The sequence below is a fragment of the Pleurodeles waltl genome, chromosome 8 (assembly GCF_031143425.1).
Source record: "Pleurodeles waltl isolate 20211129_DDA chromosome 8, aPleWal1.hap1.20221129, whole genome shotgun sequence".
Classification (NCBI taxonomy): Eukaryota; Metazoa; Chordata; class Amphibia; order Caudata; family Salamandridae; genus Pleurodeles; species Pleurodeles waltl.
In genome coordinates, this window is record NC_090447.1 from 1,404,892,944 (window position 1) to 1,404,915,781 (window position 22,838).

The window sequence follows — 22,838 nt, forward strand, 5'->3', positions numbered from 1 at the left end:
CTCCTTTAAAATTGGGAACAAATATTTCTTTCTTAAGGCCGCGTAATGGTCACAAAATCACAAAAAAATGCATTGTATTCAGGATCGAAAAATTATCACAATTACACGGCGTTCCTTTTTCCAGAGGAGACGAGGTTTGAAAGTGGCCAAGAGTTAGATGGATCAGGTTAAACCGAAAACGTGTAAGTAGAAACCGGTGGAAGGGTTGATTTACAATAGACAAATATAATTCAGGTCCCACATAAGTACTCAAAATGATACTGGCCCGCACCGATGGTTTCTCATATTCAGCTTGTTCTCTTTCTAAACATAACAGATCTTTCATCATGCTTTTAATCAGTCCAATATCTTTAACAGTTATTGATTCCGGGGAGTAAAAAAGATCCGATCTCCCTAATCTAACAAAACAATTTTTGATATAAACTAGCCACGCTATTTTATTTACTTTATCCAGCTGCAGGCAATCTTTTAAAATAGAGTGGTTGAGCGGAATTTCTTGATTCAGACAGATCTTTAGCCAGGCTAGAACGGGGGCCAGTTTGATCAAGTCTGAAATGTAGCCCACACCCAATTCAGTATGGACAATGTGTGTGGAAGTAGACTGGGGAAGAGAGAGAACCGATCTTAAAAATTTATTTTCCGTGATCTGTATACTTTCCATAGAGCAATAGCCCCATATCGCACTTCCATGCGTTGCTATTGCAAGGCATTTTGCTTCATAAATTTTTAGCAAACTAACAATTGGCCTCGCCCCGAGTTTATTCATAAAACCCCGAAGAGCAGAAGACGACTTTACAAGGGCAACATTTCTATTTTTTATCTGGGGGCCCCAGGAACCTTTCTCATCGAAAGTGATCCCTAAGTATGGAAATATTGCTACTCTACACAGTTCTTGCCTCCCACAAGTAAAAATTTTGGGGAGTTTATTTTTATTACCCTTGCCCATGATCATAATCTGGGACTTTTTAACGTTGATCTTTAAATCCAGGGAAGTCATAAAAACCTCAAAGGCGTCCAATAATCGTTGAAGACCAACACCAGTACGAGAAAGCAGGACAGCATCGTCCGCGTATAGGAGAACCGGAATACCGAGTTCTCCTATCCGTGGGGTGTCCTGGGTAGCATCTTTTAGTGTGGATTCCAAGGCATTTATATAAATAGTAAAAAGGAGGGTAGCCAGAATGCACCCCTGCCTGACTCCCCTTTCTGAGTTAAAGTGGCTAGTGCATCGCCCCGCAGTAGTAACTCTAACAGAAGCTGTTAGGTCAGTATGTAAATCTACTAAGAGGTTAACAAGAGCCTTGTCCAGTCCCATGTCAAGTAAGATTTTCCATAATTTAGATCGATTTACAAGATCAAAGGCTAACGAGAGGTCCATGAACCCCAGATACATGGAACCCTCCTTCGCCTTCGTGTATTTCTCTATTAATAAATACAAATTCAAGCCTTGATCTATAGTACTCCTTTTAGGTCTAAAACCATACTGCACATCTGCTAGGACCCCTTTCTCTGTTAACCAATCGTTCAGTTTATTTAGAATAACTCGACCTAAAATTTTCACTGAGGAATCAATCAGTGAAATCGGCCTGTAGCAAGATGGGTCTTGCCTATTACCCTTTTTAAACACTGGTATAATTATAGATTTCTTCCAGGAAGACGGGATTTTATCAAATGCAAGATTATTAAAAACCTTGCATAATACCTTAGACCAAAATTTCGGAAAACTTTTAAAAACGTCCCCAGGTACCCCATCTGGGCCCGGGGCTTTGTTTTTTGTGATTAAGTCTATAGCCCTTTCAACCTCTGCAACTGCAAAAATAACTGCATCCTTGTCAGGGGAGATTTCCCCAACTTCATCTGCTAAAATTCCACCAGGAGGACCAATATTAGAGTATATCTGACTAAAGTGTTTTATCCAGCCCTCATCTGGAATGTTTGCCTCTAAAGGAGTATTGGTTTCATCAGAAAAAAAGGGCTGATTTATTATTTTCCAGAATAAACCACTGTTTTTTAGGGTATCTGGATCCAAGAGTTGAGCCAAGGCGTTATCTTTCAGAGTCCTTTTCCTCTCTAGAATAGTTATTTTATACACTTTCCTAGCATTTACTATTTTTGATCGATCTTTAGGAATAGTTTTTAATGCCTTTAGTAGTACACCATGTGCTTTAGAGCATTCCTTATCAAACCATCTATTGCCCTCTAGCGCCTTCTGGCTAGATTTAGCCTGGAGATTACAATTAATTTCCAAGCAAATCTGATCAAATGCTACTATAACCTCCTTAGGATCTGGATTTTCCGCTAGACATATAGAGATTTCATCCTCCACTTTAGATAAAACCTCCTGAAAAAAGGTTTCAGGGACTATTTTTGTCCACTTCAACCTACGATTCTGGTCTTTGACTTTAAGGTTCAAGCCCCCACTCTCTGCGACTAATTTGAGAGAAATCAGTTCAGTGTTCTTAAAAACAAGTACAACAGGATTATGATCACTAAAAACTGACACCTCAGTACAATAATTTACAACACTATTTAACAAAAAAGAAGACAAATAAATATAATCTATAATAGTACCATTTTCTTTGCCCTTAAACGTAGGGGACCTACTATTCCCGTCTCCACAGCCAGACTCATATAAATTCCATTTAGCGAGGAAAAACTCAAGATAATCCCCCTGCCTAGTATGTTCTGGATGAGCAGTTGAGGAAAAGGGAGGGCCTTCCTCATCCCTCCTAATACATGGTAGGGTACATGGATGTATGTTAAAGTCCCCTAGTAATAGTAACTCAAAAGTATTAACATTTATACTATAGACTGACAAAAATGTATCCAAGTCATCCAGGTTTTGACTGGTACAATCATTAGCATGCGAGTTATAAAAATTTATAAAAAGGATCTTAACCTTATCCTGGGTGGAAAGCTCAACAATTAGACAATTTACTGAGCCCGAGGGGCATTGGGTTAAGGTACCTTTCATATCCAGATTGAAAAGGCTTAATAGTCCCCCCTTAGGTCTTCCTGCCACACTGTTTGTAGCTGGAATGCAAAAATGACAAAAGCCATCTAAAGAAAAGCTATTCGTTTGATCCCAGGTCTCTTGTAAAGCAATGACATCAAAAGATTTTAATATCCTTTCCCATTCGGCTATCCCAGACTTACTCTTTAAACCAGCAATGTTCCATGTAGCAATCTTGATGGACGATGCTGAAGACTGGGAAAAATTTCCCAAGACATTTGGCAGTCAATCATTTTCCTCCATAGAAGATAAGGCAGCATACCGATTGTGAAGAGGTAAAGTGTTAACGTTCTGCCTGTAAGTCAGCTGATGACGACTTGACTTCCCCCCTAATTTGAGACCGGGACATATTCACAAATACATTCGGGGTACAGGCATCCATACCTCTTCCGTTCTCATTTGAACATTGCCCTTGCACATACAACGAGCGACATTGAGTATTGGCCCCATGATTATAAAAAAAAGCCAAGAGGTCTAGCTAGAACCGCATTTTCTAGAGTTGGCAAAATTGCAGCTCTCAGAAGCACTGTTGCCACGTGTTGTGGATGTTTAAAATGTATAATAATACAGTCTCCACCTCTATTTTTAGGGCCATTGCCAATCCAGCTAACTCTGCGGATAAATAAAATGTCATTTGCAAGGGCACAAGGAAATCCACAGTTCTTATTCAACCAAGCAAGCGTCTTGTTTTTAAGAGCAGGATACGTTTCTATCCCAGAACCATTCAAGCACAAGTCAACCTATGGGACATTTATTAGAACCACAGTATATGGTGCACAATCTGGCGGGAGATTAATAGAATTATGTCGCCTAGTTATACTTCTTCTATCAATGACTGTCCCTCCTATAGTGTCCTGAGTACTCCTTTGTATTGATCGTGGTCGACTAAAAGTATTTTGTGCACTAGCCGACCCTACTGGCGATGTAGACGAGGATGAGGCAGTCGGCACACTTACAGTCGGTGGGGCCTGAACAGTAGCCCCCAAGCCCTCCACCCTATTACTGACTATAGAGTGTGTAACTGAACCCACTGGGTGGTTATCCATAGAGCCTATTGAGTCTAAGTGAGTACTCAGTGGAACAGTGGACCGAGTCAGACAAGATTCTACAAGGCCTTCCAATCTAGTAACCCTAAGAAGCACTAAATCTACCTTGGCCACCAGGGGACTGATCAGTACTTCCAATTTAGATTCAAAAATTTTAACCAGAAGATCAATTTGACTTGAGTGCAGACTAGTCCCCTCAATAATATTGGTGGGCTCAGGGACATTTCCCCTATTGGTAGCTGTTGGGCCAGCTTTTTTTGGCTTCCGACACCCTGCTTTCTTGACAGGCCCCTTCCTACAGGCACGTACCGCTCTCCTAGTGGGAGATTGAGTAAGAGGAGACCTTAATGGTAATGTCCGATCCTGTACTTGAATAGGTTCGGAACAACAAACCTGCTCTACCACAGAAACATCAATATTTAAATCGTTCTCATTGTTGGAAATAGTCGAGACCCTCTGAGACATTGATGTAGGGGGTAAGCACTGCCTTATGGGAGATGTTTCTGGACTAACCCTACTTAATGATGATCTCCTATCTTTGTTAATTTTACTAACTACTTTAAAAAGATAGTTATCCAAGGTCTTTGAGTCATTATTTGTAGCCATTTTAGAAGACCTCAGTTTGGACATGATGGGAGCAGCAAAGTCATCGATTATCTAGTGGAAATATTCCTAAATTAATTGACTGGTTGCCTATTTATCAAAATGCCCCCACAACAATACACGTCAGCCGGTTATATCGTACATAAAACAAACATTAATGTTATTAGCTGCTTACGTTACTGTCAGCCCAAGGACCAGGGTACTCTATGTCAAAAGACCTCGACAATAGTCCATGGCCCTGCCCTGCCTCCTCCTGCCCCGGACGGCCACAGACGGCCCGCCCTTTGCCCGGGCTTCGCCCGGCGCGTCCCGCTAAGCGGGCCTCTGGGCGATTTGTAGGCGCCTCCTGGCGCTGGCGCCGCATCAGAGCCACGCGCCGCCGCTGAGGCTACCGGGAGTTGAAGTCCCGGAGCGGCGACGCAGGAGATGGTACTTGCTGGCGCGGTAATGGCAGCCCTGGACTCTTGGCGGTAGCGGTGGCAGTGATGACAGGGGTGGCGTGGTTCAGGTGAGTTCAAAGCAGCTTCCCCCCCGCTCCGCCGGCCTCTGGGCGATTTGTAGGCACCTCCTGGCGCTGGCGCCGCTTCAGAGCCGCGCGCCGCCGCAGAGGCTACCGGGAGTTGAAGTCCCGGGGCGGCGACGCAGGAGATGGTACTTGCTGGCGCGGTAATGGCAGCCCTGGACTCTTGGCGGTAGCGGTGGCAGTGATGACAGGGGTGGCGTGGTTCAGGTGAGTTCAAAGCAGCTTCTATAGTTTGTGTATACTTCTGTTATCCTCCCTTTCCAGAACATGCTTTGACTTCTAACATGGTGCCTATGTCTGCATAAGCCTGGATCCTTAGTTGTTTGAATCTTGTATCTCTGGGTCCTGTATTGGATGTTTTAATGCCACATTAATCGCGCTAATATTCAGAACCTCTCTGACCCGCTTTCCCTCTCCCCTGCTTGACACTACTTACTGAAGGAATCACGATTCTATGCTCATTTGCTATGGGTTGGATTGTTTCATCTTCACACCTCAAATTCCATTTAGAACCTTTGCTGGGAGGGCTTATCTCCCAAAGATTTGGTTGGGTTTCTAAACTGTTTAGGGGCTGCACGAATAATGATGATCGTGGGAGTGGTATCCCCCACCTGAAAAGCACAGTTGATGGAATTCCACCTCTTTAGGCTGCACTTCCGCTGACATGCTGATGCTTCCATGGTAGGAGGTAGAAACATTGTTTTCTCTCCATGGTCCTCTGTTCCCTTCTCTCTTGTGATCTCTGTCCCTTATGTACACCTGGGTCTTCTCTCCATAATAGTTTTATTCATTTATATGGGGTTATTTCCGTACCACTGTGGTTGACTTCATATAGGGATCGAATTTCCCTTTTGCATTGTTGCACCTGGTTGCTGTTTTCTGTAGCCACAAAAGGGCTACTCTTGTAATTGCAAGTAGTCTCTATTTGAGAATCCTTTTGGACTTCCACTTGGTGTGACTCGCTGTATTAAAAGACAACATTATTGGGGTGGCATGCCTTCTGACATCCCTCATCCTTTGTACCATCTCCTCATGTTTCCTGTATGGGCTCTTCACAGAAATCCCAGAAATTAATGTCTAGGCACGAGTGTTATATACTTGTGCCACAGGAGTAGTTACAGGGCAGACTTAGAAAAGTAATATGGATTCATGGCCTGAGTCCCTCTTAGAAGCCATCTCGGCCCTTGTCTCAGCCTATTTCCATGATAGTCTAAAATACGTGTTTATCTAAAATAAATAAAGGGGTGAGAGAACTTGCTATAAGTAGAGTGGAGGCATAAGTAGTAAAAACAGTTTGAGAGGCCTGTAAGGCAGGTCATTTCAGGTATGCCCTAAAAGTTAACAAAATAGGAGCAAAACAGGTCAGCTTAGCACTATATGGGCATGTATAACTGAAGTAACTGCATGTGAATAATATAGGTAACTTTTACTAATACACACACGTTAAATACTCCACAAGAGCGTTGAAACAGACAAGACAGATAAAAAGCAGACTTTGCATACATGCTGTGTTGAACTAGAGCATGGGTACTCACAAATATTTTCCCAGGGGCTGCACGGTTTGGTCCTTGATGTGACTGAGGGCCGCATTGCTGCCAGCATGGTAGCAGTCGTAGGACTGGGGGTAGGGCAAGGAGGGGAGGTGGTAAAGTGTGTGTAGGGGAAGTGAAGCATATGCATCTAGGGTCTGAATCGCCCAATGTGAAACCAGAAACTTGGTTATAAATCCCGGCTTCTCTACTTAACCATTTTGTGTGATCCTAGGCAAATGTTTTATTTCACTTTTTTTTCCTTTTTCTTCAAAATCACATATAAGAACCTTAAAATATGTCTTCAGGATGTATGCTGTATACAACCTTCTGTCTGATTTAATAAACTATAACGCTGTTCATGTTTTATAGAAACCCAGCCCTCCCAAAGAGTTCACATAACAACTGACTTGCCTTTTAGTTCACAGTTCACATTGTTGTCGGGTGTGTAGGATAGAAGGGGATGAACGTTTCTAAATACATTTTTGAAAACTATCACTTTAACAAATACTTCTCAATGCACTGATATAATGTTGTGTACTAAGGTTAAATGGTTCTGCAGGTTAATGAAATGCACTGTTTGCATTTCACACAGATCATACTTTTATATTTTTGCTGCAAGATGTCTTTAATAATTAAGTTGTTTCTAAAGTTGAGTTCCAGAACACCCTACTTACTCCTTTTCTTTAACTTCAATTAGACTCTAAGTAAATACTTGCCCGTTTATTTAACAATTGTTAGTGCCAGTGCTGAGTAAAATAAACAGCAGCACAGTGCTGTTGTTGACCTGGGGGCCGCATGTAAATGTCAGTAGGGCCGCATGCGGCCCCTGGGACGTACTTTGAGTGTCACTGAACTAGAGCATGCCTACTGGACCAGAGAATGATGAAAATGTGGTGAGCTTGACCCATGCAGTAATAGGTATGGGTCCTCTGTCCTTGCCGACTGTATTATCAGATGTCATCACAACATTGGCAGGAGTTACACCACTTCTTTAAGAAGCTGCATGAAGGTGCAGTGTATCTGTCCTACTCTGTACAGACAGTTGACCGGCTGGAGCAGAGATGAATTGAAAAGCCAGGGGCATGTAGCAAGCTGCTCCATGCTGGATTCTCTGGGTCTCCCTCCAACTGTCCAGCTTAGCAATGTTACCTGGGTGCCAGCTATGCAGGTGCCTGAATACTGCAGCCATCCCCATTGTGAAGTGAGAAGAAATATGTTTTCTAGCCACAGTTTTGGTGTTTGCAGAGCATTCTTGGCAAGAAAGTATATAGTGATGTAGGGCAGTCCTCTAGAGCTTCGCAGAGGTTGCTGATCCTGCAGGAAATGTCACTTTCTTTTGCAGGTTCTTGGAAGTAGGAGGCACGCCGGTAGGGCTGGGGCCAATTCAGTTTTCATCTTTCCTTCTTCTCTGCTGGGGTTTCAGCTTAGCAGTCCTTCTTCTTTCTTGTGAGGTCGCCAGGAATCTGACGAACTGTGTTCAGGGGAGCCCTTAAATCCTGGATCTAGGGGCGTTACAGATGTCAGAGGGCCGTAGCCAATGGCTACTGTCCCTGAGGGTGGCTACACCCTCCTTGTGTCCACTCCCTTTGGGGAGGGGGTGTAGGGAAATGCCTCCTTGGCATGGTTACCCCCTAACTTTTTGCCTTTGCTGATGCTAAGTTTTGATTGAAAGTGTGCTGGGACCCTGCTAACCAGGCCCCAGCACCAATGTTCTTTCCCTAAACTGTACCTTTGCTTCCACAATTGGCACAGCCCTGGCACTCAGATAAGTCCCTTGTAACTGGTACTCCTGGTACCAAGGGCCCTGATGCCAGGGAAGGTCTCTACGGGCTGCAGCATGTCTTATGCCACCCTGGGGACCCCTCACTGAGCACATGCACACTGCCTCACAACTTGTGTGTGCTGGTGGGGAGAAAATGACTAAGTCGACATGGCACTCCCCTCAGAGTGCAATGCCAACCTCACACTGCCTGTGGCATAGGTAAGTCACCCCTCTAGCAGGCCTTACAGCCCTAAGGCAGGGTGCACTATACCACAGGTGAGGGCATATGTGAAAGAGCACTATGCCCCTACAGTGTCTAAGCAAAACCTTAGACATTGTAAGTACAGGGTAGCCATAAGAGTATATAGTCTGGGAGTTTGTCAAACATGAATGCCACAGTTCCATAATGGCTACACTGAAATCTGGGAAGTTTGGTATCAAACTTCTCAGCTCAATAAATGTACACAGCAAATTATTGTAACATCTTAGAGATGCCCCCTGAATATCAATCCAACTTCAAGTGTAGGCTGACCAGTTTCTACCAGCCTGCCACACACCAGACATGTTGCTGGCCACATGGGGAAGAGTGCCTTTGTCACTCTGTGGTCAGGAACAAAGCCTGTACTGGGTGGAGGTGCTTCTCACCTCCCCCTGCAGGAACTGTAACACCTGGCGGTGAGCCTCAAAGGCTCACCCCTTTTGTTACAGCGCCCCAGGGCATCCCAGTTAGTGGAGATGCCCGCCCCTCCGGCCACTGCCCCGACTTTTGGCGGCAAGGCTGGAGGAGATGACGAGAAAAACAAGGAGGAGTCACCCACCAGTCAGGACAGCCCCTAAGGTGTCCTGAGCTGAGCTGACCCCTGCCTTTAGAAATCCTCCATCTTGAGTTTGGAGGATTCCCCCAATAGGATTAGGGTTGTGCCCCCCCTCCCCTCAGGAGGGAGGAGGCACAAAGAGGATGTAGCCACCCTCCAGGACAATAGCCATTGGCTACTGCCCTCCCAGACCTAAACACACCCCTAAATCTAGTATTTAGGGGCCCCCCAGAACCTAGGAAATCAGATTCCTGCAACCTGAAGAAACAAGGACTGCTGACCTACAAGCTTGCAGAAAAGACGCCCTACCGGCCTGTCTCCTGACTCGAAAACCTGCAACCAGCGACGCATCCGACAGGGACCAGCGACCTCTGAAGCCTCAGAGGACTGCCCTGGACTAAAGGACCAAGAAACTCCTGTGAGCAGCGGCTCTGTTCAACAAAAGCAACTTCTTTGCAACAAAGAAGCAACTTTTAAGGACTTCACGTTTCCTGCCGGAAGCGTGAGACTTCCCACTCTGCACCTATGCCCCCGGCTCGAGATCTAAAGAACAAACACCACAGGGAGGACTCCCCAGCGACTGTGACTCTGTAAGTAGCCCGAGACGACCCCCCTGAGTCCCCACAGCGACGCCTGCAGAGAGAATCCAGAGGTGCCCCCTGACCGCGACTGCCTGTAACAAGGGACCTGCCGCCTGGAGCAAGCACTGAACCCGCAGCCCCAGGACCTGAAGGAACCGAACCTCAGTGCAGGAGTGACCCCCAGGTGACCCTCTGCCTAGCCCAGTTGGTGGCTGTCCCGAGAAGCCCCCCCCCTGTGCCTGCCTGCACCGCTAGAGTGACCCAATGGGTCCCCTATTGAATCCTATCTAAAACCTGACGCCTGCTTTGCACACTGCACCTGGCCGCCCCTGTGCCGGTGAGGGTGTGTTCAGTGTGCCTACTTGTGCCCCCCCCCCCCCCTCCAGTGCTCTATAAAAAAAAATACCCTGGTCTGCCCCCGAGGATGTGGGTACTTACCTGCTGGCAGACTGGAACCGGAGCACCCCTGTTCTCCATAGGCACCTATGTGTTTTGGGCACCTCTTTGACCTCTGCACCTGACTGGCCCTGAGCTGCTGGTGTGGTAACTTTGTGGTTGCCTTGAACCCCCAACAGTGGGCCGCCTATGCCCAGAAACTGAGACTTGTAAGAGTCTTACTTACCTCACAATCTAACATTTACTTACCTCCCCCAGGAAGACTGTACATGATATTGCTTTTATTCAAAGTTCCTAACTTACCTGTGTGAACTACCTTGCATTGTATGTGTTTACTTCAGACCTTGAACCTGTGGTTCCTAAAATATAAAATATATTTTTCTATATAAAAACCTATTGGCCTGGAGTAAGTCTTTGACTGTGTGTTCCTCATTTATTGCCTGTGTGTGTACAACAAATGCTTAACACTACCCTCTGATAAGCCTACTGCTCGACCACAGTACCACAAAATAGAGCATTAGAATTTTCTAATTTTGCCACTATCTTACCTCTAAGAGGAACCCTTGGACTCTGTGCACACTATCTCTGACTTTGAGATAGGTCATACAGAGCCAGCTTCCTACAGGAGGAAACAAACCTAACCCTATTGGTCCCTGTCCTCCAAACTAAGATGGTGGATTCTGTAGGGACGGGGTCAACTCAGCTCTGGACACCTTAGCTAGGGTGATCACTCCTTCCTGCTTTCCCTAATTGTCACCAAAAAGTGTGGCTTTGTCTGGTGTGCGGGCAGCTCCACTAGCTGGAGTGCCCTGGGGCACTGTAACCAGAGGCCTGAGCCTTTGAGGCTTACCGCCAGGTTTTACAGTTGCTACAGGGAGAAGTGTGAAGCAACTCAACCCAGGACAGTCTTTGTTTCTGGCCACAGAGAGAACAAAGGCTCTCACCCCATGTGGTCAGAAACTCGTCTTTCAGTGGAAGGCTGGCACAGGGCTGTTATTTTATGAGCCAGGTGCCAGTCCAGCAGGCCAGTGTACGCTGGCAGATAAGCTAGTTTTGTAAAGTGGTGAGAAGAAAATTATATTGACTGCCCTCTTTTTTTAAAACCCATTTGTCTGACATTTTGTTTTGCCCTTTCGCTAGAACTACAGGGTTGTGCAGTTGTAAAACTTAAAGGTTAATTGTCTGCCCTTTAGGCATTCCTTTGTTTGCCCGACCAGCCTTCCCTGTTTAAGTCTCCTATAGTGCTAAAGTTTATTAAGGGACTTACTATTAGAAATCCTCCTACTCTGTTTATAATGCCTCAGTGGGATCTTAATTTAGTTCTTCCTTTTTTTTAATGGGTTCTCCATTTGAACCTTTACATAGCTGTCCGTTGAGGTTGCTCACTTTTAAGACTGTTTTCCTTGCGGCGATAACATCCGCTAGACAAGTCAGTGAGTTGCAGACCCTTAGTGTTAAGCCTCAATTCACCATTTTCCATACAGATAAGTTGATGTTGAGAACCAAGGCTGCTTTCCATCTTTGGTGCTTCTTCTCCTCCCGCCCACCCGTCCTTGTTGCTTATTCTCCTCCTACCCACTTGTCCATTTTTCTTCTTCCCCTCCCTCCTGCCCTGTCGGTGTTGCTTTTTGCCTCCTGCCTCACCTGTCCATGTTGCTTTTTTCCCATCTGCCTGCCCTGCTGTGTTGGTTTTTTCCCCTCCTGCCTACCCTGTCAGTGTTGCTTTTTTCCCTCCGTCCCGCCCTGTCCGTGTTGCTTTCTTCCCTCCCTCCCGCCCTGTCCGTGTTGCTTTCTTCCCTCCCTCCCGCCCTGTCCGTGTTGCTTTTTTTCCTCCCTCCCACCCTGTCCCTGTTGCTTTTTTCCCTCCCTCCCGCCCTGTCCCTGTTGCTTTTTTCCCTCCCTCCCGCCCTGTCCCTGTTGCTTTTTTCCCTCCCTCCCGCCCCTGTTGCTTTTTTCCCTCCCTCCCGCCCTGTCCCTGTTGCTTTTTCCCCTCCCTCCCGCCCTGTCCCTGTTGCTTTTTTCCCGCCCTCCCGCCCTGTCCCTGTTGCTTTTTTCCCGCCCTGTCCCTGTTGCTTTTTTCCCGCCCTGTCCCTTTTTTCCCGCCCTGTCCCTGTTGCTTTTTTCCCTCCCTCCCGCCCTGTCACTGTTGCTTTTTTCCCTCCCTCCCACCCTGTCCCTGTTGCTTTTTTCCCTCCCTCCCACCCTGTCCCTGTTGCTTTTTTCCCTCCCTCCCACCCTGTCCCTGTTGCTTTTTTCCCTCCCTCCCACCCTGTCCCTGTTGCTTTTTTCCCTCCCTCCCACCCTGTCCCTTTTTTTTCCCTCCCGCCCTGTCCCTTTTTTTTCCCTCCCTCCCGCCCTGTCCCTTTTTTTCCCTCCCTCCCTCCCGATCCCTTTTTTTTCCCTCCCTCCCGCCCTATCCCTTTTTTTCCCTCCCTCCCGCCCTATCCCTTTTTTTTCCCTCCCTCCCGCCCTATCCCTTTTTTTTCCCTCCCTCTCTATCTCTTTTTTTCCCTCCCTCCCGCCCTATCCCTTTTTTTTCCCTCCCTCCCGCCCTATCCTTTTTTTTCCCTCCCTCTCTATCCCTTTTTTTCCCTCCCTCCCGCCCTATCCCTTTTTTTTCCCTCCCTCCCGCCCTATCCTTTTTTTTCCCTCCCTCCCGCCCTATCCTTTTTTTTCCCTCCCTCCCGCCCTATCCCTTTTTTTCCCTCCCTCCCGCCCTATCCCTTTTTTTTCCCTCCCTCCCTCCCGATCCCTTTTTTTCCCCTCCCTCCCTCCCGCCCTATCCCTTTTTTCCCTCCCTCCCGCCCTATCCTTATTGCTTTTTTTCCCTCCCTCCCGCCCTGTGCGTGTTGCTTTTTTTCCTCCCTCCCTGTCCGTGTTGCCTTTTAATGTGTCCGTGTTGCTTGTGTCCCTCCCACCCGCCCTGTCCGTGTTGCTTGTGTCCCTCCCACCCGCCCTGTCCGTGTTGCTTGTGTGACTCCCACCCGCCCAGTCCGTGTTGCTTGTGTCCCTCCCACCCGCCCAGTCCGTGTTGCTTGTGTCCCTCCCACCCGCCCAGTCCGTGTTGCTTGTGTCCCTCCCACCCGCCCAGTCCGTGTTGCTTGTGTCCCTCCCACCCGCCCAGACCGTGTTGCTTGTGTCCCTCCCACCCGCCCAGACCGTGTTGCTTGTGTCCCTCCCACCCGCCCAGACCGTGTTGCTTGTGTCCCTCCCACCCGCCCAGACCGTGTTGCTTGTGTCCCTCCCACCCGCCCAGACCGTGTTGCTTGTGTCCCTCCCACCCGCCCAGACCGTGTTGCTTGTGTCCCTCCCACCCGCCCAATCCGTGTTGCTTGTGTCCCTCCCACCCGCCCAGTCTGTGTTGCTTGTGTCCCTCCCACCCACCCAGTCTGATTTCCCTCCCACCCGCCCTGTCCGTGTCGCTTGTTTCCCTCCCACCCGCCCTGTCTGTGTCGCTTGTTTAGTGTCCGTGTCGCTTGTTTCCCTCCCACCCGCCCTGTCTGTGTCGCTTGTTTAGTGTCCGTGTCGCTTGTTTCCCTCCCACCCGCCCTGTCTGTGTCGCTTGTTTAGTGTCCGTGTCGCTTGTTTCCCTCCCACCCGCCCTGTCTGTGTCGCTTGTTTAGTGTCCGTGTCGCTTGTTTCCCTCCCACCCGCCCTGTCCGTGTCGCTTGTTTCCCTCCCACCCACCCTGTCCGGGTCGCTTGTTTCCCTCCCGCCCACCCTGTCCGGGTCGCTTGTTTCCCTCCCGCCCACCCTGTCCGGGTCGCTTGTTTCCCTCCCACCAGCTCGGTCCGTGTCGCTTGTTTCCCTCCCGCCCACCCAGTCCGTGTCGCTTGTTTCCCTCCCGCCCACCCAGTCCGTGTCGCTTGTTTCCCTCCCGCCCACCCAGTCCGTGTCGCTTGTTTCCCTCCCGCCCACCCAGTCCGTGTCGCTTGTTTCCCTCCCGCCCACCCAGTCCGTGTTGCTTGTTTCCCTGCCGCCCATCCAGCCCGTGTTGCTCCTTCCCCCTCCCGCCCACCCAGCCCGTGTTGCTCCTTCCCCCTCCCGCCCACCCAGTCCGTGTTGCTCCTTCCCCTCCCGCCCGCCCCTTCTGTGTTGCTCCTTCCCCTCCCGCCCGCCCCTTCTGTGTTGCTCCTTCCCCTCCCGCCCGCCCCTTCTGTGTTGCTCCTTCCCCTCCCGCCCGCCCCTTCCGTGTTGCTCACTCCCGCCCCTTCCGTGTTGCTCACTCCCGCCCCTTCCGTGTTGCTCACTCCCGCCCCTTCCGTGTTGCTCTGTCCCCTCCCGCCCCTTCTGTGTTGCTCTGTCCCCTCCCGCCCCTTCTGTGTTGCTCTGTCCCCTCCCGCCCCTTCTGTGTTGCTCCTTCCCCTCCCGCCCGCCCCTTCCGTGTTGCTCCTTCCCCTCCCGCCCGCCCCTTCCGTGTTGCTCCTTCCCCTCCCGCCCGCCCCTTCCGTGTTGCTCCTTCCCCTCCCGCCCGCCCCTTCCGTGTTGCTCCTTCCCCTCCCGCCCGCCCCTTCCGTGTTGCTCCTTCCCCTCCCCTTCCGTGTTTCCCTCCCCTTCCGTGTTGCTCCTTCCCCTCCCACCCACCCTTTCCGTGTTGCTCCTTCTTCCCCTCCAGCCCGCCCCTTCTGTGTTGCTCCTTCTTCCCCTCCAGCCCGCCCCTTCCGTGTTGCTCCTTCTTCCCCTCCAGCCCGCCCCTTCCGTGTTGCTCCTTCTTCCCCTCCAGCCCGCCCCTTCCGTGTTGCTCCTTCTTCCCCTCCAGCCCGCCCCTTCCGTGTTGCTCCTTCTTCCCCTCCAGCCCGCCCCTTCCGTGTTGCTCCTTCTTCCCCTCCAGCCCGCCCCTTCCGTGTTGCTCCTTCTTCCCCTCCAGCCCACCCCTTCCGTGTTGCTTCTTCTTCCCCTCCAGCCAACCCCTTCCGTGTTGCTCCTTCTTCCCCTCCCGCCCACCCCGTAAATGTTGCTCCTTCTTCCCCTCCTGCCCACCTCTTCCGTGTTGCTCCTTCTTCCCCTCCCGCCCACCTCTTCCGTGTTGCTCCTTCCCCTCCCGCCCACCTCTTCCGTGTTGCTCCTTCCCCTCCCGCCCACACCTTCTTTGTTAATAACAATTGCTGCAAGGTCAAACTTTGCTTACTTCTCTTAGTTTCAAGACTACAAATTCTCGCTAATTTCCTAGCATTACCTAGGCCAATTGTTTTCCAAAATTAGCTTAAAACATAACATTTAATTGGTTATGGGAAACTGAAAATGAAAATGTTAGAAAAATAGCATATTGGCCCTTTTGTCTATTGACTCTACCTAGCAACGGTTCACTCTAATCGTAAAATCGGTAGTATGTGGCCCATACGTCCCTTCGTTTTCCAGGCAGACCACGTGCTTATGCTGAATTGGGAGTCATCAGCCCCTGACATGCTGCTTCCCTCTATAAACATAACTGTACATTGCAATTTCTTATTTCAAACCCAAGAGAGAGATTCAAAAAGGACATAGTCTATAGCAGTGATCTCCAAACATATCTATAAGAGCTACTTATGTTTAATGAAAATTGTCCTGAGCTACTAGCACAAATAATCAGTGCTACAAAAAGGACCTCTGCAGCCAAGATTTCATTAGTGGCCATTCCATGTAGGAATGTTAGCACTGACCACCTGGGTGCATTAAACAAGTTAATATGAGTGAGGCCCCCTGCCACCAAGTAAGATCATCGGTAATAAGACTTGCCAACGCAGCTTGAATTACCATTGAAGCCTTAAACATATTTTTTCCACAAACATTAGCTTCTCAGTTTTGAAAATACACACATTTTACTGTTAAATTGATCCTTTTCAATTTTGGAAACACATAATTTAACCAAAGAAAACCTTTTCTTTTAGTAGTTTGAGTTGTGCACACGGGGAGCTACTCAGGGGTACTCGCAGGTTGTTGGAGACCTATCAGTAGCATCTGAGCTACTCGTTGGAGAACCTTGGTCAGTGGTTCTCTTTCTGGAGGGACCACAAGGACTGTGCTTATGGAGTGCTCCGGCAAAATTAATGTTCATTAGAAAACACTTTACGTCTCGAATTTGGTAGGGAGATTGTGCCACTCACCTCCTGAAAATTCAGAATATACTGCATTAATTTCCACGTACGATCAACTGTCTCAGATCATTTCGATGTTACCTGTGAATTTCCTGAGCCCAAAAAAGGAAGTTGGACCTTTTTGGAGCACAGGAAAACTGGAAGTTGTGGCATGCCATACTGCGTAAGGCTCATGCAGGTGTCCATCATCTGGAGGTGACACAGAGCACTGCCCTGTGCCAGAATTCATTACGCACACACTAGTTGATAGTTTACACCATGATTATTTATTATACACTATTCATCGGCTAATCGCATGTATTAGAATGGTTGTCAATATCATAGACAACTCGGCAAATATTATACGTATAAGGGTGAATGTTAAATAAGCCCCAATCATATTTCATCGCACATCCGTATTCCTGTAATGTGATAACATACCTAGGTTATAACTAATGTTTTAAAAGCATTATTGTGCCATAGATGTGTTAAGCCCGCTGCGTACCTTTATTGTACCATGAAGGACTAGGTGGACTGAGTCTTTCTCCTTTCATTCTCCCAGAAGGAACTTGCAAGGTAATCTTCCTCCGGAGCCACATTTCAGCTGCCATGCTTAAGAAAGGGCATCAGAGAATGGAATTGTTTCTTCTCCGGCTTTTTAGCTCAAGTCTCGGAAAATCGTGACAATTGAGCATACTTTTTTAGCTGCACCATTTAAAAAGATTTTGTTAGAAAACGAGGATGCATGCTTTATAGGCCGGTTTATTCGTACTACAGACTGAGGAATTTAATGTGCAGTCACCAAGTTAGCATACAGTAAGGCCTCTTTTGTATTTAGCTTTAAAGATGCATGTGAACGTCTTGCAACTCATCTGTCTTTTGTAAAGTCTCTTGAAAAACGAATCGGCCAGCTGTTAGCATCAGTTGATTTTAAAAGTCTACCTATAGCCAAGGCGACGACCTCCTGGAGAATATAATTCCCTGTAAAGATCAAAAATGTTTCTGGGTCAGCACTTCACGATTTTTTTTTTTTAACCAGTATTCAGTGGGCTCTTCTGAAATTCGGTGAGACAGATGGGGGAGTATTTCGATCAATGTTCCATCACGGTGCCCCGCACCTTTAGTTTCTCGACTATTGCATGGCTGTTTGACTGTAGTGGGGGTAGCTCGTGTACCTTGTGGTGTTTGATCTGCTGCCCAGAGGGGAATTTCAATCAGCTGCTACTTTTTCATATGACACATTTCATTAGTACTTGCAACAATTCAAACAATCTCTTGCTTTTTTTCAGCCATTTATACTAATTTCCTGCATTTCTTTTTTCTCACTCGTTTCTGTCTTTGATTTTTCTTATTTTCCTAATTACTCACGTTCCCATCTTACTTGAATCATCCAAAATCTCCAGCAGTTCCAAAATATCCCACACATAATAAAATAGCATATTTTGAAATTAGGTACGGGAACTTCAGGAGGTTCAGGGCCAGTCAGTGTGTGTCCTAATTTATGCCTTTTGTGAACTTTATCTGATCTTAAACAGTTTTTAATGGTGAACTCCGACATCTACTATGAAGATCATGTTTGTTTCATGCCATAATTTGTGAAATCTATGAATTAATTAAGGCTTTTACCACCCGTTTTGGAGATTCCCTTGAGTTGTGATCAACTGTGTTTGACGTGGGCTCAAACAAGATGCAAATTACGTTAAATTGCTAAATTTTAAACTCTAAGTTTTTTTGAGAAATGGAAGTGTTTGTGGGGAAAAACTCTCATTGACGCTCAATGAGAAGTGTCATTTAGGCGTGGCAGTTTACAGTAATCTTGCAAACGGGATTGTAAACGTAACAGGACAGATCTAGTTCATTTTGCTGAATCAGTATTATCTTCTCCGTTAAGTAACTCAAGCCGCAGAAGAGGTTAACTCCAGCCCACCAAGCCACCATTCTCTGACGGAGCCTCTGTCTTTCGAGTCTGATGCAATTGTCCCATATTTTCTGCTTCATACCTTGGCCTCGTTGACCAGGCTGCAGTAAATCCGAGACAAACGGCAAATGTGTAGATCCAAGTGTTTGATGCAGATTTGTCAAACAGGTCAAAAGATAATACAACAGAAATTGCATTTTCATTGAAATAAGGCTTTCAGCATAACTACAGATGAGCTTGAATGTTTGTAAAAATATATGTAAATGTATGTATAGGTTAGGACACCAGGTCACCATTTCTTTAAACAGACTTTGGTGATGAATAGATGATGTGAATTGCATCTGTACTAGAGCCAGGGAATTGAAAATTGATACCTTAACTAACACCCAATTATGCTTACCCCTGTCCCGAAAAGGCAGTAAGAATATTTTTCACATTTTAAATGTGCCGTAAATGTACTGTAAGAACGTGTTTGCAGGATAAACTTCTTTGTTTTTCTTCAGAGTATATTGCCATGTACACCTATGAAAGCTCAGAACAAGGAGATTTAACTTTTCAGCAAGGAGATAAGATTCTTGTTATAAAAAAAGACGGAGATTGGTGGACAGGAACAGTCGGTGACAAGTCTGGAGTCTTTCCTTCTAATTACGTGAGACTCAAAGAATCTGAGGTAAGCTAATCGAAAAGTCCAGTAATTCTTTCCTTCCCTTTATGTGATAACATAGAAAGTGGATGTGTTTCTAAATATTTCATTTTTCTTTCAGTTAGAGTGTTTGCCTTATGCCCTTAATTTCATTTTGCTCTTCCTAGAAGGAAAGTAATAGGTAACTGGTTGTTTAAGCTTATAATGTGCTTCTCTTTAGGGCATGAAGATCTAAACATCAAATTTGGGCGATGCTTGACTATCTTTTATTTAGACTTTTATGTCTAGAGTTCTTTAATTTGCATTGTTCGATACAAAGTCACTGCTTGATTACTTTGTTACACTAATCTAATTATTTAGATTAGAAGGTAATAATTTAGGAAAATATTTGACATATTGTACATTTCCAGCACTACAAGCAGTACACAAGATGTAGTAATCTAAATTAAAACGCTTTCATACATTGGGTAAGGCAGGGATATTTGATATTGTGGCAGATGGAAGGTCGGGTGGGTTCCTGATTCAAATTACACACCACTTTATCCAAAATGCATACTGGCTGAGGTACTAAATTCTGTTTTTGCTTGTAACTTGTTTGGCCTTGTTCTTGCACTCTAAAGGGTGTAAAACTGTTGCACAATGCTGCTCCTGCTGCTGATACGCACAATGCCACATCAAGTTAAGAGGTTTTCATTACTTTAAAAGCTCAGGCTTTATAGCCAGGTCATCACTTTGCAGATGTCTATGATAGAGACCTCCATGTGGTGATTGTGAAGTGTGTGGTTAAGGGCCATGAGATGTATGCAAGTAATAGCTATGCTCAGTGCTGAAATAGAAGACTATCTAAGAGAGTAAGACCAAGATTTCTCAGGCAAAAAGTCTAAGTACTATAAATCAAATCCCAGATCCATGTCCAATACTGTCTCCAGAAGCCACTTTCTGGAAAAAAGAAGTTTGGCTTAACACAACACCTTGCCTGCCTTTCTCAGTATCCAGGCTTAACACAAAACCATATCTGCCTTTCTCAGTATCCAGGCTTAACACAAAACCATGTCTGCCTTTCTCAGTGTCCAGGGGCTGGTACCTTCAACCCACCTGTTGGTAGTGTCATGGACATATGCTGGCTTTGAAAAGGTGCTGGCGACTTCAGCCTCCGATTTAAAAACCCTTTCCTTCATCCGACACCAGTGATGCTATTAAAGCCAGGCATTGAAACATTTGTAGAAGTTTCTGTTTTGGCCTCCACACCTCACATGCTTAGCACTAGTGTAATAACCTTTGATTTGATTTGTTAACATTGGTCACAGGCATCAAAAAGTCACAAAACTAGAGGCTTTTTATAAATTGCAAGCGGATTTCTCTTTCAATGCTGTAGGCTTCTTGAGCCCTTCCTCGAGATGTACTAGGCTCACTGCAGTGAGTCAGAACTTGTTCTGCCCCCTCCCACTCCCCCCCAACCACTCTCCTGGCCTGCACATAAAATCAATACAGGTCCCTCTGAATGAGTTCAAATCCCACCTGTTATTGAACCTTAAAACTTGCCATGTGATCCACATTCTCTGAGACCATAGTCTCCCCACCATGTGAAATATGTGGCTTACTCACCTGCCACCTATAGACAGATGTGCAAAACAAAGTGGTTGCTTTTCATAAGACAATACATATCTCAGAAGAACTGTGTTCTTTGCTGTAGTAGTAAGGAGGTCAAGGCAGCAGAGTCTTGAGAGTAAATATTACATTATGAATAACCCTCCGTTGGTGGAAAAACAGAACTGTAATTTAATATTTCACATTAGTGAAGCTGATGGACTCTAAGCTAACTGGGTGGAACTCTTTTGCATCCAAAAAGACTCAAAGCAGTTCATTACTAAGCGACAACCAGCCCTTCTTTTCTTTTATTACAGTCCACTTCAGACAGTTTGGTAGAAGGTGATTCTTTTACCAAGATGAAACAAGATACTTCTCCCTACAGTCCACCACTAGGAAAAGCAAGTGACTTGACTTTTTGGGAACGGTTTTGGCCTCTAACTGTTAAGTATTCAAGGCATATAATGGTGCGTGCCTCAATGCTGTCGGGGAAATGGCAAAACTTGTGATAAAAAGCATTTTGTAGCAGTTAAGAGGGCTGGTTAACTGATGGAATTGACAGAGCCAAACAAGCAATTAAAGTCACAGATACCCTCCGTGTGGTAGCACAAGCCATAAAGAGTGCGGCTATGCTTTGTGATATGCAACTTAAGTTAATAGATATACCTTTGGCTGTTTGGTGTAAGGATTCACAATTCACAGAGAGATTTAGACAGAGCAGGGTTATGGCATGAACTCTCAGATTAGGTCTCTTCATAAAAAAAAAACTTCAACATCTCTATAGAACGTTTTGCAGATACAGCCACACCTGCAACATTGTGTGTCAGCCAACACAACCTCCTGCCTAGCAGCATATCATCCCAACATGGGCATGGGTGATGGTAGTGGATGCTCCTGCAGCAGTTAACATCATCATCTTTCTCCATTACACTGACCACAATATTGCTTTAAGTCTTTTAAACAGAAGTGCCATGAGTCACCTTTTAGGGGACAGGTGCGAGCCTTCTTTCCCCAACTTAGGGAAGGATTACCTTTCAACCATGTGTTTTTCAGATAATTAAATTGAGTAGTGGTAGTAAACATATCTACTAGAAGTTCACATCTCTCCATATCTGTGTGAAAGTTGCTAAGCCATATCATCTCAACATAACATCAGAACGTCTGCCTAGCCTAATCACCCCTTTACATAGTAAGGGTTCTAAATCATTGAGAGTAAGTCATTTCATATCTCTTCACAAACTATTTGTTTTATAGGAAATTGTTGTTGTCAGTGAGTGAACTAGTTTTTCTACTCCTGGAAGGAGTATGATTCATTCATCAGACCATGTCCCAGTTCTAGGCAGTTTGTGATAGTCGGATTGGTGTTGAAACCTGTGGGTCAAATGGCCTCTTATATTTTTCTGGTGCTCAAGTTTGGATGAAATTAGACCACTGTGAAGCAGTTTTATGAAATCCAAAAAGAGATTTAAGGTCATTCTGGACTTAATTGTCAGTTGCAGTGGTGGGACTTTCCAACACATCTCCTCAGAGTGGAACGTTAAGACCAACGTGACCAGAAGTTAAAGTTCTTGCATTTCATGCCAACAGTAAGCTCATCGGGTTGGTGGAATTGCCACAGAGTGTGTCTCTGGTGGCATATTATGGCAAGAAAATTTATTCTATTTTAATTATGTTTCCCTCTATCCTTTTGAGTCCAAACCAAATTTAGAAAATCAGGAGACACATCACTGCTCCGGACTGAACGCAGTGGATGTGAGATAGAATATCAGCCACAAAAATGTAGCAATGCAAAAATATTGTGAAACAAACATTGAGGACCAAAATATCGACTTTACAGAGGTAAGTATGTATATATAAATATATGTAACATTATTGTATAACTTTAAAAAAAAAATTGTTTAAAAAAGTGTAATATTTCTGAGAAATATATAACAGAAAAACATAAATTTAAGAAATTTAGAAAAATGCATAGCAAACAAATGCAAGTTTAACATTATTATTATAAGTTAAATAGGTAATTCCTATAATAAACGTAGAGTACAATATTGATAATTTGTTTTTAATAACGAAACCATAGATGACACAGAATTCAAAATAACAAAAATGATCTGATTAGTAAACCATTAAAATACATTTAAAAAAAGTTACTGAAACCATTGTTTATCAGACTAAAAGAAACAAGCATAACATTATTTTAGACAAAATGCAATTAAAAAATAAACATAAGACACAGGTTGGAAAAAAAAAAAAAACATCCATTGGGGTTGGTCAAATATACTATTCTTAATCAGTCCAACAGACATTAGGACAAGTGCATACCATAAACGAGGGTCACATTTACAATTCTAACTCCAGTATAACAAATG

At 45.7% G+C, this 22,838-nt stretch overlaps 1 protein-coding gene across 3 annotated transcripts in view; it reads left to right on the forward strand.

Moving 5' to 3' along the window:
- ITSN1 (intersectin 1) overlaps positions 1-22,838 on the forward strand; it is a 1,130,286-nt gene that overhangs the window by 743,831 nt on the left and 363,617 nt on the right. For all 3 annotated transcript variants that reach the window (XM_069202488.1, XM_069202489.1, XM_069202490.1), the window contains exon 25: positions 18,746-18,912. In XM_069202488.1, coding sequence (XP_069058589.1) covers positions 18,746-18,912 — 167 coding nt within the window. The remainder of the gene's footprint in view (positions 1-18,745; positions 18,913-22,838) is intronic.